General features: G+C 39.6%; 1 protein-coding gene across 1 annotated transcript in view; it reads right to left on the bottom strand.

Annotated features, from left to right (window-relative positions):
* Window positions 1-1,406: 1,406 nt before the first annotated feature.
* The window catches only part of rxfp1 (relaxin family peptide receptor 1), an 89,767-nt gene continuing 75,531 nt past the window's right edge, over window positions 1,407-15,642 (bottom strand). The window contains exons 14-18 of the mRNA XM_034689730.1: window positions 15,357-15,428; window positions 12,940-13,169; window positions 5,978-6,388; window positions 5,558-5,776; window positions 1,407-3,933 (exon numbers count right to left, since the gene is read on the bottom strand). Coding sequence (XP_034545621.1) covers window positions 3,500-3,933; window positions 5,558-5,776; window positions 5,978-6,388; window positions 12,940-13,169; window positions 15,357-15,428 — 1,366 coding nt within the window. The 3' untranslated portion in view covers window positions 1,407-3,499. The remainder of the gene's footprint in view (window positions 3,934-5,557; window positions 5,777-5,977; window positions 6,389-12,939; window positions 13,170-15,356; window positions 15,429-15,642) is intronic.

The raw sequence follows: 15,642 nt of genomic DNA, 5'->3' as shown, positions 1-15,642 counted from the left end.
ATCTTACAAAACACCCTCAAACTTTCAACTTTGACTCCACTCACAACCTTCAAGCTAAAACTTCAACAGATTGTAGTTAACTGTTGCTCCTGCTGATCACTTCAGACTTTACTTACATAGATACTTATATATACACACATACTTTTTTACACCTTGCGCACATTGCTTGTAACATTGTTCACTTTTGTTCTGTTTTATGTTTATATTTCTATTTGTGTGTATGGTGTTTGGTGCCTCTTGGCCAGGTCATGTTTGTAAATAAGAACTGGTTCTCAAACATTTTTTTCCTGATAAAATAAATAAATAAAGTAGAGAGTACTCCACACAATACAATACAACAGCGCCGCACAAGATCTACACATTGTCCACACATAGGTCACAGGGGCAAGATTCAACTGCCAACGGAATAAAAGACAGTCTGTTCATTCTGCACCCGGGGAGACTAAACCCTCTCCTTGACGGCAGCATCTGAAACTCCTTATGTAAAGTTATGCTGGGGGTCCATAGCTATGGCCTTCGCCTTGGAGAATGCTCTAACTTCATAAAAGGGCTGAAGGTCATGAACAGAGGCACCAGTAATCTTACAGCACTGCCTGATGATTCTCACAAGCTTATTCCTTTTTTTAAAGACTGAGGCTTCCAATCCAGGAGATCATATAAAAGGTAAGAACAGACTCTATAAAAGCAGAATTAAACATTTTCATTAGAGTCAGATCTACAGTGAAACTTAGCAACTTTCTTAAGAAGAACAACCGCTGGTTTGCCTTTTTACAAATAAGATCAGTGTTCAGATCAAAATGTAGCTTTGCATCAAGGACAGTTCAGAGATATTTATTCCAATTGGTGTGCGTTAGTCTCCACTTAGTGTCAACTTCTATATCCCTTTCTGCTTTATGTTTAGTTATGATATATTAGATTTTTATTATCATTTTATTATTATTATGATTATTTTTTAATCGCTAAAAAGCACTTTGAATCGCATTTGATTTGTATGAAAGGTGCTATATAAATAAAGCTTGATTGATTGATTGATGGATTTGTATTCCCTGAATCATTTTAATTGACAAATACATTTTTAAGTTACAGAGAAATTCAAAGTGAGAAAGTAACCCGTAAATTATCTTTGTCTAAAGTATGCGTCAGCTGAGTGTTAATACAGCTACAGGTCTGTTGTGTGTGCTGTTCTCAGCAGGCCTACATATGGCTTACAAACAAACCAACCATTTGAGCCAGTTCATTAGTGCTGTATTGACTTCAAGTGTTTGTTTTAGTTCTCTAACTAATACAAAATGTACATAACCACCATTATCCAAATATACATAAGAAGGCCATTCAACTAGTAAGAGTTTTAGGAACACAAATATTTATTATCAACATTTAAGCCAAATGAAACAAACAAACAATACAACTTTTTGAAGATATTCATTGTGGATCACAAGTCAACACAACAAATCAAATAAAAACACAAGTCTACCAACAGCTTCCCCATCCATTGTGAACCTAAGTCTGAAGACATTAAGAAAGATCACATCAGCAAACTGCTGGGTTCCTCTCCTTCAGCTTGTAGGTGATGGTAATGTAAACAAACAAGCAGTACACACTGTATGTAAACAGCACACGATATATTCACAAACCTCAGTTTTAATCACCAATGTATCCTCTCCTGCATTATAGCAGGTTTGCCTTACATTCATGCATTAACAATGTCTGAAAGATTCAATTTCCACAGAAATCAGTAGTTCATTGAACAGTGTATGCACAGATGAGTTAATGATCTTTGTATAAATGTCTTTACCGTGTAAATCACAGTGTAAACATTGGTAGTGTGGTGTGTTGGTTGGTAAGCAACTGCTGAGTCCAATTTCAAACCCCAGACCAGCTGGAGAATTGAAGGACAGGTTGTATAAAAGGTCAGGTAAAGTTCTCAACATGTCTCATACATCACATTCAAGAGGAATTGTTTTACATATATATATTTACAGAGTTGTAAATGGGGCCATACCCCTTCTTAGAGCTCCGGTTAAATGCTGAAACATAATTACATGACCTCATTTTTTTTTTGTTACAAGTAGGTTGCAAGTTTTATCATCAATATGAGATGAAACCAGCAAAAATGACATGAGATGGAGGTGTGTCCTCAATCTTGAAGGGAGAAAATCAAAAAGGTAAACCTTTAAAGTTTCTCAACAGAACTGACCAGTGACTGACTCAACAAAGAAAAACCCTCTATATTATCTCTTTCATTAAATGCAGAGTTATGTAGGTTCAAAGCCTTTAGCTACAATTTTACTCAGTTTGTCACAGTTGTATCTTGAGTGAACAATGAAAGTTGAGTGAAGAATTCTCACACAGGGCCTGAAGAAAGGCACGCTGAACAATGGAATTTCTCCCACAGATGGCTGAGGAGTTATAAAAGCTTATGTAAACTGTGGTCGTGTTGAAGAGTTTGCCTTCTGGGCAAAATGTAATTCAGCTGCATTTTTAGGGACACAATCAGCTTCAGACTTTAATGTTTATGTCCACATGTGCTGCAGATGTTGTTTTTTTTGTGTGCAGAGAAAGCCTGAAATCATTATTTAATGCCAGCATGGGATGACATTAAACTCTTAATATCAGGACACCATGATAAGGATATTTTTGTTAGTCCTGTTGAAATCTAAAGACTCCCACTTTATTTATTTATCTGTGTATTTAACAGGGATAGTACAAAAAAGGCATTGTTACATTTAATTTAAGTGCAACTGCTGCATTGTATATCTTCAGGACTTCTCACCATGGCTAATTAGCATTCTTTGTCCCTGATTAGGTGTTCAGTATGGGTCATAAAGTTTGAGCACCTCACCATTTCCACAGGGATGATAATCAAACTCTTTCTCCACAATATTTTCACTCAATAAAACAAGCTTCAAAGGTTATTCAAGCAACACTTAGTCAAAGTTTTTATTTATTTTGGTTAGGTACCGTTTCTAGAATTAGTGATGAAGTTCTAAACCAAGATAGATTTTGTTAGCGTTCAATAAAATGTTTAATGAGTCTGTTTTGGAGCCTAACAAGCAGAGGTTCATTTTTAATAAGTCTACATTCTTCAATTATAATCAAATATTATCTTTAATCACTGTTTGGGATTATTAATTGTCCAAATTGTATCAGCAAGCAGAATTTAAACTAAACACTACAACATTTTAAATTTTAATTCAAGTTTCAGCCCTTTGTAAAAATAAATAAATGTACAAATTAAACTTTGAGGAACAACAGCTGAATGACAGCTGTATGAACAGATTTGTTTTTGTAGCCAACGTGAGTCCTAAATAAAGGAAGGGCTGCCAAGAGTTCTCTGCATGCCTATGCCAAAGCCATTATGACTGCTGCCTGGAAAATAGATGCTCACAGTGGGTTTGCCAACACAGCTATAGATAGAAACACACTTTAAACATCAGAGATAAATGAGCCTGAATGTGCTGAGGTGATGATGAAATCGTGAACAGATAGATTCTGTTGTTCACGTGCTTTTTGTGTATGAGTTTGTGGATGTGGGTGTGGGTGTGGGTGTGGGTGTAGGTGTGGGTGTTTGTTTCTGTGAACACACTGACAGCACTATATGCTGCTTCTGTGGTTGCTGCGTGCACTTGGTAGCGTCACTGTATCCATCGTTGGCTTGTTCCACAGGGGTGAGCTTTGCTGTCGTGCCCATCGTTTCGTGTGTGTGTCCCGTGGTGAGGCCGTGGCTGTTCTCCTGCAGCGGCCACATTTCCTGCCAGGTGAGTGACGGATGCTGAGCCAGGTGCCCGCTGAGCAGAGGCCGTCTCTGCCTGTAGTTGGCCCACACTTGCAGAATGGTCTCTTTAAAAGGCCGTGTAGTCAGAGTGTACAGGATGGGGTTCAGGGCGCTGTTGATGGGGAGAATGAAAATGACCACCCAAGAGCTGATGGTACCTGCAGAGAGAAGAAAGGTGAAATTACTACGCTGCCACTGCGCGCCTCCTTCAACTTAGTGAAGCTGACATTTAGGACATTTAGGTATATCTATACACTGAAATTAAAGATAAACATAATCATCATCCATTTATCCATTAATCCAGCACAGATGGTGCTGTTCTGATGAAAAAAAACAGAAAATGTACCAGGATAAAAATTAAAATCCCCTCCAGGTGTTGGTAAGATATTGTCTACAGGAGAATAAGAAGGATATCAACTGTTAACCGCCAAATTTTCACCACTTTATCGATGAATCCAAGAGGATTATAAGCCACATTTAGAGAAACTCCCTCCAGGCTTTTCTGAGACATCACGATCAAAAGAACAGGATGAGAACAAAACGAGTAGAGAAGTGTTTTTCCACATTATGATGTCTCAATAAAGTTAGTCATTCGCCTTTTGGGTGACATACTGGCATCACTTCATCTTGATAATATATCGCAGACTTGTGCAAAACTGTGTCATAGTCAGAACAGAAGTATGTGCTTCTGTAATGGTATAAAAAAAACAGAAACTGATAACAGAAAACAGGGGAGCAGCTTTTTTGGTTTCATTTTACTTGCTCATGAACATGCCAACCAGGCAAAAGCAAATGCTCTGGCTGAATGTGCAGCTAATCATGTCCACAGAGGAAACTCAGACATGTGCCTTTGAGGTTCAAATAGCCTTCAAGAATGTAGAAAATATCTGTAGCATGCACTGATTGTTTTTGTGGAGGATATTATTCCATCACTCTTTCTGACCTATCAGGTTTTTCTAAGAGCTCACAGTGACCTGGACCTTCGATCTCCAAATTTCAATCTTGTGTCCAGGTGGATGGTGGAGCTAATTTGAAATTATCCTCATAGCATTGCCCTCAGATATCATTGATATACCAAGATGGAATACATGTACAGGCATAGAGCTGGAGGGATAAACATGAACAACCTAAAACTTAGTGCACCCAACCATGAGTGTTATGGCAGCAGAGGCTTAAATTGTAGAAAGTAAACTAACAGAGCTGGTTTTATCACCTGTTTCTGAAGATTTTAAATTGACCATTGTTATGGGCTGGGAGAAACAGAAATCCCCTTCCACACAGCCATTTGTATAATTAATGAAAATCCTCTTAATCCCTGCAGGGAGCCTAATTAGGGAACAAGGGCTCACCAGGTTGTGCTATAATGGATTTGTACAGCACTAATGGCTCATTTGGGGAGCACCGAGCAAAGTAAAGTGGATAGATGCTCTTTATCCAGTGATACAAATCTTTGTAAAACTCTGTGAAAGTTGTCTGGGACATTTGTTAGACTTATTGGAAGACTTAAAATAAATGCTCGATACAAAACTCCCTTCTGAGAAGTCGTTTGTTTCTTATAAACTGGATCTGAAAGTTATTTTGTAGAGGAGGGCAGTTGCAGTTCCGTCCGTCAAAATCAATCGACTCCACCAGCCAACAAATCAGGGCTAAAAAAATTAGACGTCAGAACACATTAAAGCAACCACAAAACCACCCAAATCACATGAGCACCAAACTTTGCTCCACTGCTCTGATAAGGACTTTTGAGAATACCCATATGTGGTTATAGCACGTCTACTGTACCGGGGATCTCCACCTGCAGCAGTGACAGGATCTTCAGGATGAAAATGGGGATCCAGCAGAGGGAGTCGGTGATGACGATGGAGAAGAACCTTTTGGCGATGGTCACCTCTTTCTTGATGTGGTTGCTGTATTTGGTGGTCTGAGTCCCTGTTCTCTGGATGTTATAGAACATGCTGGCATAGGATAGTACAATGATGAGGAAGGCCACCAAGTTCAGACCTGGAGAGAAATACAAGATCTGCTTTGAGGTTGTGTCATAACATCTGATATTTTGAATCATGTGCAAATACAAAAGCAAATAAATACAAGTATCTCCACCAACTTGGGACACTGCCTCTAAATTAAGTTCTAGAGAGTAATTGGAAAAGAAAAGAAAACAACAAAAATATCTCAAAATCAGATGCACAAACAAATCCTCACCTAGGAAAATGACGATGGAGTAAACATGAGCCCAGAGTGTCTCTGGCTGCTCAGAGTGCAGTGGGAAGCAGACTCCATTGGTCCCATAGAAGTTGCGAAAAAGCCCCTTGCAGGCCAGCGGCAGGAAGGCAACAATGAAGCCAAACACCCAAATCCCCAGCAGGATGGTGACTGTTCGTCTCCAGCCAGGCGTCAGGTACTTGAAAGGGTAGACGATACAGATGTACTTCTCCAGAGTGAGGTAAGTGAGGAGAAGGACCGACACCTCGGTGGAAAGCATGGCCAGAGAGCCGATGACCTGACACTGGCTGCTGTCCATCCAGGCCTGAGCGTGCCGGTTGTACTCGCCACGGAATTTCAGATCGTACGCACCTATCATGAAGAGGTAGATGCCCATGAGCCCGTCTGCACCTGCAAGAGAGAGAATCAGAACGGGCTTTAGGTTTTGACACAAGGAATCTGTCTTGGTAAATATGTACAGATGCATAGTGTATAGAAATATGAGCCAGGGTGTGAAGACTTAAATAATAGTGTTGCAATGATTTAACCTTGCATAGAAATAGAGTTCCCATACAATATGAAATATAATTGACTCTAAAGATTTTGACAGCAAAACTTAAAAGATGCATTCAGATCTGGTGGGATGTCAGCAGTTTAAATAAAAAAAACATCACATGTCTAGCTTGGGTCATTCAGAGAAGTTAACACAATGTCAGCTGATTTTATTACACCAAACAACATAACAGTACGGTCTCTTTCTAAAGCTGTTCTCATCTAACAGAGCTAGAAATCGATTTCTACAAGAGTAGAATCAAACCTAAACAGTCCTCCTTAAAGTGATCAATCATTTTTGAAAATCCATGCATTCAAAAAGATACCTAAAGACAACAAGTGGATAGTGTTGTGATGCAAAGATGGAATTATATACAGGGAAGAGAGCAGAGACCATTGTTCATGAAGAAAAGACAGAAACAAACAAATCATTGCATAAGATCGTAGAATAAAACATAGCCTTGGTTTTCCCTGTACGAACTAACTATACAGAACAATAGGCTGCACAGAACTGTAAAGCAGAACTCAGAAATTCAAATAAGTGTTCATTTGTCATTCGTCATGCTGTGCTGAGTTTAAGCAGAGCACAGCTGGAACTTGAGCTCAGACCCCCTGCAGAGCTTAACCTACGGATATAGCTGCTAAGTGATTCAATGTATGCAGAGATATACAGTAGTCATGGGGGTTCCCAAACAATAGTTTCCTGGTTACACAGTGAGACTCGGGGGAATATATGGTCCTGTACACAAAGGAGAATGCAGTTGTTGTTAAGAAGAAGAAGAAAAGGGTATTTCTGTAAATACACTGGATGTGCACTTTGAAAGACGTTGTGCTCTTTAATGCACAGAGAATTTTTAAGGCTGAAGGCCATGTTGTATGTCTACATTTTATGTGTTGCATTTATGTTTGGATCATAGCAAAAACTTCAATAGAAATTATCTTTATGGAAATTTAGATAGAAGTTTGACATTAAGAGGAATATGAATTCAGGCTTTCCTGTTGAGAGTTACACGAGTAGACTGAAACAGTAAAAAAACATGTCAGAAAGAAATACATACAAATAATCAGTAAATGTTTGATAAGTGAAAATCTCTCTGTTTCTGCATCTCCTTCAATCCCTTATCCTATCCAAACATGGTTTAGGCAGATGTCTGTCTACCATGAGTCTGGTTCTTTTGAGGTTTCTGCCTGTTAAAAGGATGTTTCTCCCCGCTGCCGTAACTTGCTAAATGCAAAGAGCTCTGAATGGGACTGACCAGACAGGTTGATAATTTTTAAGATTGAAGATTAAGAAAGGTTTGAACTTCCTTTAAAAATACTGAAAGATCTTGTCATTTGATTTCGAGAAGCAATGCGTTTTTAAAGCTTCAGGCTGAACAGTTGACATACTGTAGACGGTATCAACTCTCCTGGCTTTGTTCAAAGGTCACAAACTCTACCTACCATATCTATTCATGGCACTGTTTTAACATCCAGAATACGATGCTTTCAGTCTCTAAAACAAGCTGTCTGCTGTCTGGAGCTTAATGGACTGACTCAGTTCAATCAATCTTAATTTATTTAGCGCCGAATCACAACGAACGTTATCTCAAGACGCTATACAAACAGAGCAGGTCTAGACCATACTCTATGTTATATTATTAACAAAAACCCAACATCAAGACAGGATAAGATCCAGTTCCCTCTTACAGACAGGACTCAGTCTGATCTCATCTTAATCCACCATGAGCAGAGCACTTTGCAGCATTTAGCAAGTTACAGCAGCAAGGACAAACTTCCTTTAATAGGGAGAAACCTCGAGCAGAACCAGACTCATGTTAGACACACATCTGCTGAGACCGTGTTGGGGTTGGAAAGAAGGATGGAGATGATGAAGAGAAAGAGAGATGATAGCGGTGAGAAACATTAAAGGCAGTATTTAAGTTTCAACTCTTCCCTTTCAGCTTAGCCGTCAAACCAGTCTTAAAAGACGCCATTTCTGGATTCTGGATTAAAAAATATCTTAATTTATGACCAGGAACTTGCTGAATGGCTCTTCACTCTGCATGTCAAATAAAAAGGAGAACACTTGGAAAGCTCCTTAACTTGGAGTTTTTCATGGCTGCCATCAGGCTGTGAGTGAAGAATGAAAAGGTTCAAATGGCACACAGTGTGGGGAAGTCAGAGGACAGGGAAGGCCTTGGGTACATTTTCTATAATAGCTTTGACTCTCTGGGCTCATGTGTGAATGGCCTCTTTTAACACTGTTCAAATGTGTTATCAGAAAAGATGATCCATGGCTATTATTCAGGGGTCAAAAGGTTTCAGCACAGCTGCTGACTGGATAATCATGAGAAAGTAATACTTGTATAGGGGCTTTACAGCACATCTAGTCAACATGTTGTATGCCCACATTTCCGCTTTCAAACATCCTTTAGCTTTTAATCAAAGGATGTTCCTCCCCAGGCTCAGCCCTTTGAGTTCATGCCTTGCCTAACTAAAAAAATTAAATAATAAATGCAGCCCCATCCCACATGTGTTTGTGTTTCACGCCTTCTTACTCTGCCTAAGGAAACCTTAGGCACCTTCAGATGAACTTGACCTGTTTCTTTAATAAAGCTCCATATGGTAACTCCTTTGACATGAAAGCATTTCAGAGCTTATCAGCAAACATTTTAAATGAACGTGACGGACTCCCTATACGTGATTTTCTGATCTGATTAGTAACATTAAGAGCTGATACATATACGCAAATACCATTCTAGGTTATTAATTTTCCTTGTGAAGCTCTCTTCTGCAGCTTCATCAAGCCATCAAATGATATAACATTCTTTTTGTGTGAATTCTCCAGATGTATCAAAGTGTAAAAGATCTAATCTGACCCCTGGCTGACTTAACCAGGATCAAAACACTCTGACATAAAGGGCAAGGCGGATACAGGACACCTACACTGAGCTGATTTAATTACTTACAGAAATAAAGATGGTTTGAGAAAGAAAATGTCAGATGCAGAGGAGCAGAGAATAATCTGTAACGCCTGTGCATGTCCCTCCTTTATAAATGACTCTTTCTTCACTCGACACTGTTCACCTTTTAAAAACTTGATAGAGGGAAACGTTATTTCTTTCATGAATGTACATAATCTAATGAAACACTGCAGCAAAGGCAGAAAACGAATAACATCAAGTCTACTCAGCCTGCGTTAATTATTCTAAACTCTGTTCATGTGGGTTTTCAGCCTCCAGGAATTAGCATTCTGCTAAAAACAGACTCATGTGACATTAAAGCAATATATCTTGAAGGTCAGCTAATTAAGCAACGAATGATTATAATGAAGAGCGACTGTCATTCTCTGCCAGGCTTTTAGTGTGCATGTAACATGACAGACAACAGATATTAAACAACCAAGTGTTTATGCTCTGCGTGTTATGAAACTGTTGATATCACATGCTCTGAGACAAGTGGAAAGTCCAGTGGAAAGGATTCTATTTATACAGGAGTGTATAATAATGGTTATTCATGTAGCCATGTGTTGTTACAGATGTTGTCCTCCACATGTTGTGAATGTGAATGTCTCTCTGTGCGCAGATCTGATGGTGTGTGGATTTGAACTCTTTGATATTACATCTCTGCGCAAGACCTGAATTATGAAAACATGTATGGATGCAACCTTTGACCAACTAGTAAATAGGAGTTGAGTTAGCAATACATAACAGTTCACACTTCCATCCTATAATGGCCACAATGTTTGTCCTTTAATGGCAATGTGAAAGTTATCCATGAGAGGAATGTGTGGGTGCTCGCTGCAGAGTATAAGAGTGTTACTGTGACTACTATCATTGTTGTTGCCTTGCCCTCTCTGACCCTTTAATCAACCGTGATATGATTGTGAATAACACATCAGAAAATAGTTCTATTTCTGCCTCTTGGCTGTTATTGGACATCAGAAGAACACATCTCCCACTACTATTCACTTCTGCTATACAATTTCATGATTACATTTTCCTTCTGGGCCCCATGATATCCCAGCAAGACTCATCCTGGTGGACGATAAGGAGTCAACATGCCAGAAATGGGAAGGGAAACACAATTTTCAGCGTGACTGAAGCTCAAATCTGTGCTGTGTCAATGTTAACTCAATGTTTACTGAAGACACAGACATGAAAAATTTACATCTGCAAAAAAAAAGAGTCAAATCCCAATCTAGCTTCAACTCAGTACTATCCATTTCACGATTACTGTCTGAAAATGTACACCAAATATTGATTTAATATACAGTATCTATTTGGTTGAATTTCCACCCACAGTGTACATCTGTTTCCACAGTAATGGTTCACTCTTTAGTATTACAAAAATGATTACCCCAATGTCAAAGATGTTGGGACTCTGTAAAATGTTGATAAAATAGAATTTGATGGCTTGAAAAAACTTTAAAACACAAAATATCAAATGATGAAACTAAAATGTTTGATTGTTTTATGAAAAATATATGCTCTGCTGAAATATGTAAGATCTTCTTTTAAAAGGCATTGTCAGGATGGCAGCATACGTTGCTCCTAAACCTGCATATTGTTTGGCATTAATGGACCCTTCCCCGATGTGTAAGTTACCCATGCCAAGGGCACTCATGCATCACCATACCATCAGAGATACTGGCTTTTAAACTGTGCACTGATAACAAGCTGGGTGGGTCCCTCTACCTCATCAATGTCAGAGTCTGAGTCATTTTCTCAAAACAGCTCCTTAACACCGCCGTATCCCATACCATGCTCTATTGACTGGTGCTTCATGCGTTATCCTCAGTTCGGGAGATGTCTCTCTACAGTTTTTGTATCTTTGAACTCTCCTGCCTTGTCTCTGCTGTTTTCATCTCTTTCCATGGTTTTCTCTCTGTAAATAAACTATCGCCTCATTAACCAGAGTCCGCTCTGAAACTGTTGCTATGTAAGGACCAATCAGACTTCACATGCGACTTCTCACAAGCTCTTCGTCATGCGGCTTTAGGCTTAGACTGCCGGGGGAACTGACACACTGACACACTGGAATCCTATCTCAACCCTCTCCCATCACTTACTTTAACTCTCCCTGTCCCATTAAAGTGACTAATCATAGACCTTTCTGGAGTCCCAGAGCTCCATTGTCTCGAATGCTCCTCTGGATCTCTGCCGTAGACGGCCTGCTGCTGTTTGACTCCAGCTGCTACAACTACTACTATCCGTCTCATCACTATCATCTCTCTCTCTTATTCTCCTCTATCCCTCTTTCCAACCCCAACACAGTCTCAGCAGATGTGTGTCAACACGAGTCTGGTCCTGCTGAAGGTTTTTGCCTGTTAAAGGAAGTTTGTCCTTGCCACTGTAACTTGCTAAATGCTGCAAAGTGCTCTGTTCATGGTGCCTTAAGATGAGATCAGACTGAGTCATGTCTGTAAAATAAAGATTGACTGATTGATTGACAAGTGAGACCAACATTCAAAACACAAAAGCTCACATGCCACGATGTCATTTTTATCAGCCTATATGAAACCTTATCCGAGTTGTGATATCTCACCCTAAAGAATTTCCCGTCTTTGCATCAAAACACACACTTCTAATGTATCACATGAAGGAGTCTCAGTGGACAGATTGGGGTCAGTGAGTACGTATCAGTTATATCATCTTCCTGTAAAGTCAGTCTTGCTATTTCACAGGAAATACACTCCCTGCAAACGGAGTCTTGGTCCCTGTAAGGAAGGCCCTTCAAAAATATGTCACAGCTCTTATCTGAATGCCATCACATTATCTGACGAAGAGATAACGCTGCAAATCCAAACACAACTGATGCACATCTACTATCAGCTGTTCCATCTGAGTGAAGCAGTTTTTGAAGCCTCCTTTCACACTTACTGCACCGAAATTTTAAAAATGAAGAAGAAAAGAAAAACCTGGGTATATACTGTACATAAAATAGAGTAGAAAGGGGATCATTTTACCAAACATCTCTTCACTGGAATATCATCCTAGAGTAGCTAACATGATTTGTGTCAGTTTAGTGTTAGGAAACACCTCCTGATACGTGAAACTTTTTTCTATTAGAGAGTAAATCTCATATTCCTGCATGAAATTACATTTCAGTCTTATTTATGAGGGTGCCCAGTCGTGTGTGAAATTTGAAACACACTGATAAGCACACGGAAAACTAATTTCGTATTTATTTTTCAGTTAGAGGGTCTGTTTACTTCACAAGCAGGAAACTTAATTTTCCGGCACCATTTTCACTTTAACTTCAGTAGTGTATCTGGCGTTTCTCCAGACACTCTTATCAGATCTTTAAAAAAGTGGAGTGGTAACAAATAATTATGTTTCAACAGGGATTTTCAGTTGAACGGCTTTACTTGTAGGACAATCTCTTGCTTATACATGAAGTAATGTTGGTAACTTGATTAGACTTACAGCAGAGGGAGATGATGCACATGGCGTGGAGTTTGTTCTCCGATCTGATGTACGAGCGCATGCAGATGACGAAGATGTTCCCGAAGCAGGTGGTGGCTGAGACCACCCAGACGAAGACCCTCAGCACGATGTTGGCCAGCAGGTCTTCGAAGGACGAGATGCCGTCAGTGTTGGGTTTGCAGCTGCGCACGTGAGGAGCATAGCCGCAGTACTGGAACTTCTTGAAGTAGCTGTGATGGAATAAGATAGGGTAACAAGTAAGCGAAGGTAAGGGGGAAGAATAAATAACAGCTGTACTGCTTTTGGTTTAACAGGGACATTCTTAAATATTTAGATATTGTAAAAGAACAGACACACTAAACAGACACAAAAACATCTGATTTAATTGATTCAAGAAATGAAATCCTGATGGAGCTCACTCAGCCGACACTCAGTGACACAAGGTTTCATCCTGTTTTTAGAACCACTGGATCAAATGTCTCTTTGCATTTTAATTACTGTGAACTTGTGAACTGCAGTGATTTTATCCCTGTGTTGCTGTCTCTCTGTTGTATTTTTTATTATATTGTTCATGCTTTTTATACTAATATGGCCCCACGAGTCTGACAGAAGAATAAAATATAAAGTAAAGTTCAGTGGGATAACTCTGACTTAATTGGCTCTGAGGGTTTGCTGCAGCATCAGAACATTATGTTTGTCACCTAAGCCCTGACCTTACCACTCCTTGCAGATTTACTGTATGCACAGACATTTGATTAATAATAAGATCATATCTTAAGCTTCCCAGCCGGAGCCCGCAGGTGGATGCTAGGGAGGCTGTGGGGCTGAAAGATATAGTGGAGTGCCGGCACAGGGAAGTGGTGGCAGTGACAGAGCGGAGAAGGAGACCAGAAATCTTGCAGCTTTAATAGACTTGTTGGTTTGTGGATATACGTTCAATCTGGTTTAAGAATGAGATCAACAGAAGCTCTTACTTGTCTCTAGTGAAATGGAGTCAAGGGAGGAGTTTGGATGTCATTTGTCTCAAAATGATTTGTTTCAAAATATCTAGGATTTGTGCCTCTAAACAGGAACAGTAAAGGTGAATACAATATTCATCTGCAGGTTTTAAGAGGAAATTCAGACAGGATCTCATTTTAGAAGCTCAACTGAGCTTTGAACTAAACGCTTATATGAATATAATATGCTATTGTGAAGAAGGTAATGTGCTAGTTCTGGATGTTGAAAAGCTAATGACAGCCAGTAAATACTATGTGTCTGCAGAGCTGGATGCTGCAGTTTCAGGAGCACAATTCTGAGACTGCATCTCTAGGACCCTTGTGTTGTTGTCACAGTTATGGTCAGAGGTTAGGGTTACAGCTAGACACTAAAAATGGTTACTGAACACACTAAACATGTGGTCCTTGGCGATCCAATGCACTAGGTGGTTCTGAATCTGCAGCATTCGAGTCTGCAGACACGTGCTACTTGAAAAATTTGGTCGTTGAGAAAAGTGTTGGTTTAATTACATCTTTGACCTCATGATGATGTTAGATGAATATTAGGGGATCACTTACATTACTCAAAGATTTGTCCTGAGGGGGAACATGAATGATTGAACCAATCTCTCGGCCAGCCCCATTGATAACCCGGGATAAATTACTATCTGAACTATGAATATAAGTATCATGCAGGGACAAGAGGAGGAGTCAGGGAATTCTAAAGTCATAAGGATTTGTCCTCTGAGTATCAGGAGTGATTGTTCAAAACTCCATGATGAGAAATTTCAGTATGAGCCAAAGTGGCAGGGCAGCTGACTGACAATGCCATCCTTTATCCTTAATGCTAGCTCAGCTAAAACCACCAAAGAATATAGGTTTCCAGAAACAATGATCCAGGTACTTTTTTAATTCATCTCATCTCATCTGAACTACTTTCTGCTAAAGAAGGGACCCCTATGAGCAGAGTTTATCACCATATCTGCAGCTTTGTAGGGTACCAGGAACATTCTTTGTGTTTGGGTATTCTTTTCAATGCCGAGTGACACAAATAATCTTCCTTCAATTGTATCTGTGCAGAGGTTCAAATTGAAGAAACTGATGTCTTACAATCTGGGGAAATAAAACCTAAAACCTGCATGGCTTGATGATGATAAGCCCGGTGGATAAAGGTTCAAAGGTATATCAGTTTTTGCATCCTCACAGGTAAACCTGCATGGATTTCCTTTATGGAGCATCTACACCCACAGAGAAGATAGACACTAAGCCAGACTTCATCATCTCCCAGCTGGAAGAGAAGCCTGAAAATCTTGATAAGACTACCCTTGATCTTACAGAGTTCTAAAAATACCTGTGTGAAGCCTGTAGGCAGTATCTTAGTCCACATGACATGATGAGGTATATCAGTGTGGACATAGTACAGGATGATGGAGTACTTACATATGTGTCAGGTATTTGAGAGGTTCGAACATCCTGCGCTGAATGTTTTCTATTTCTATCCCCTCTACGCTCCTGGATAAAAATAAAGATGCATTGATTTAGTCTGGTACATAACATGGTACAGAACATTTATATAATGCTAATAACAAGGATGTGCGCATTCAGGGGACTTAACAATGACATGTCAGCCTTGCTAACCATCACCAAAATTATTCATGCAGCCTTCAACATGCTGGTTATACTGCATGTTGTGTGTGTGCAGCCACACGCCCCTAGCTGGGAGCTG

The sequence above is a fragment of the Notolabrus celidotus genome, chromosome 8, assembly GCF_009762535.1.
Source record: "Notolabrus celidotus isolate fNotCel1 chromosome 8, fNotCel1.pri, whole genome shotgun sequence".
Classification (NCBI taxonomy): Eukaryota; Metazoa; Chordata; class Actinopteri; order Labriformes; family Labridae; genus Notolabrus; species Notolabrus celidotus.
This window is presented reverse-complemented; position numbering and strand designations above follow the sequence as displayed.